The sequence below is a fragment of the Propithecus coquereli genome, unplaced genomic scaffold (assembly GCF_000956105.1).
Source record: "Propithecus coquereli isolate 6110/MARCELLA unplaced genomic scaffold, Pcoq_1.0 Scaffold18, whole genome shotgun sequence".
Lineage (NCBI taxonomy): Eukaryota > Metazoa > Chordata > Mammalia > Primates > Indriidae > Propithecus > Propithecus coquereli.
In genome coordinates, this window is record NW_012142745.1 from 5,811,664 (window position 1) to 5,812,953 (window position 1,290).

At 48.7% G+C, this 1,290-nt stretch overlaps 1 protein-coding gene across 1 annotated transcript in view; it reads left to right on the forward strand.

The window, feature by feature from the left end:
* Nucleotides 1-1,290, forward strand: part of MRPL44 (mitochondrial ribosomal protein L44) — a 15,594-nt gene that overhangs the window by 869 nt on the left and 13,435 nt on the right. Inside the window, exon 3 of the mRNA XM_012642468.1 lies at nucleotides 487-604. Coding sequence (XP_012497922.1) covers nucleotides 487-604 — 118 coding nt within the window. The remainder of the gene's footprint in view (nucleotides 1-486; nucleotides 605-1,290) is intronic.

Consider the following 1,290-nt stretch of genomic DNA (forward strand, 5'->3'; position numbering starts at 1 on the left):
TCTGGAACTCTAAAACTAAATATAAATATAAAATGTTTTAGTTTTTGAGAATTTAAGTGTTTTCTTTAACCTGAAAGTGAAACAGGTTTTTTTGTTCTGCTTTAATGAGAAAATAAGGCATAAGAGAGCAACTGAAGGAACAAGAGAGCAACAGAGCGGGTGAAGAAACTTGTGCCAGAAATTCCAGAACCCAAAAGCCCTTTAAACTGGCTCATCTGTACGAAACCTCAAAGTGGGCAAGAACCAGCGCTTGCGCACGCGCAGTGAAAACGCAGCCGTAGTCGCCCCGCCCTCACGTGCTGTCCCCGCCCCTGCTCCCTAATTCCGGGGGATCTGTGTTCCAGCAACACCGGCTCGACTTTTTTCCTTCCGTCCTCCATTGCTTTTTTTTTTTATTTTTTATTTTTTATTTTTTCCCCCCTGCAATGGCGTCTAGGCTGGTGAGCCTGCTCCAGCAGGGGCCTCACTGCCTCCTGGCTCCGGCAGTCCCCATGCTCGTCCCGCCGGTTCGAGGAGTGAAGAAGGGATTTCGCGCCGCCTTCCGCTTCCAGAAGGAGTTAGAGCGGTGGCGCCTGCTGCGGTGCCCGCCGCCGCCCACGCGCCGGTAGGGAGCCACCTGAGGAAGGGGCCTGGTGGCGGTCGGGGATACTGGGCCTCTTCTCCGCAGCTTCGGACAGGCGGCGGATGCGCACCTGGCTTGAACCTTAGGAGGTTTGCCATAGAGACACCTGTGGGACTTGGGCACATGGCCTGAGGCAAAGAAAATGGATTTGTGCCGCGGGCGGTAGAGCGCCGGGCTGTTCCCAATGCTTTGGAACTCCTATTTAGAATCTACTGAAAATTGTGAGACGTGAGTTCTGCTGGAGGGTAACCTTCACGTGAGCTTGGGTGCTGTAGCCACCGTTTTGTGATGCCTGAGAATTCTTCGGGTACGGATAAGAGGACAGGCAGCATTCTGCAGCATTGCGCATTAGGGAGAAAAAATTAAGTATCTACAACCACAAGTCCACTGTCTAGAGTAAAAGAAAAAAAGGTTAGCTTTAGGTTTTTGCCCTAATTAATCTTGTTCCAGTAGCAGAAGGTTTGGCAGAAAGAGACGCAAGTTTTTATAGCTCCAAACGAGATCATACCTGTGGTCCTGTATCTTGCCTTTTCTGTTTAATAATGTGTTTTTGAGATGTTGTCATGGCATTACAAATAGGTATACACCACTCTTTTTTATGGCTCCGTTTATGGGCAATATGAGTTCCATATTATTGGTATTACAACCGATGTAACAGTAAATATCCA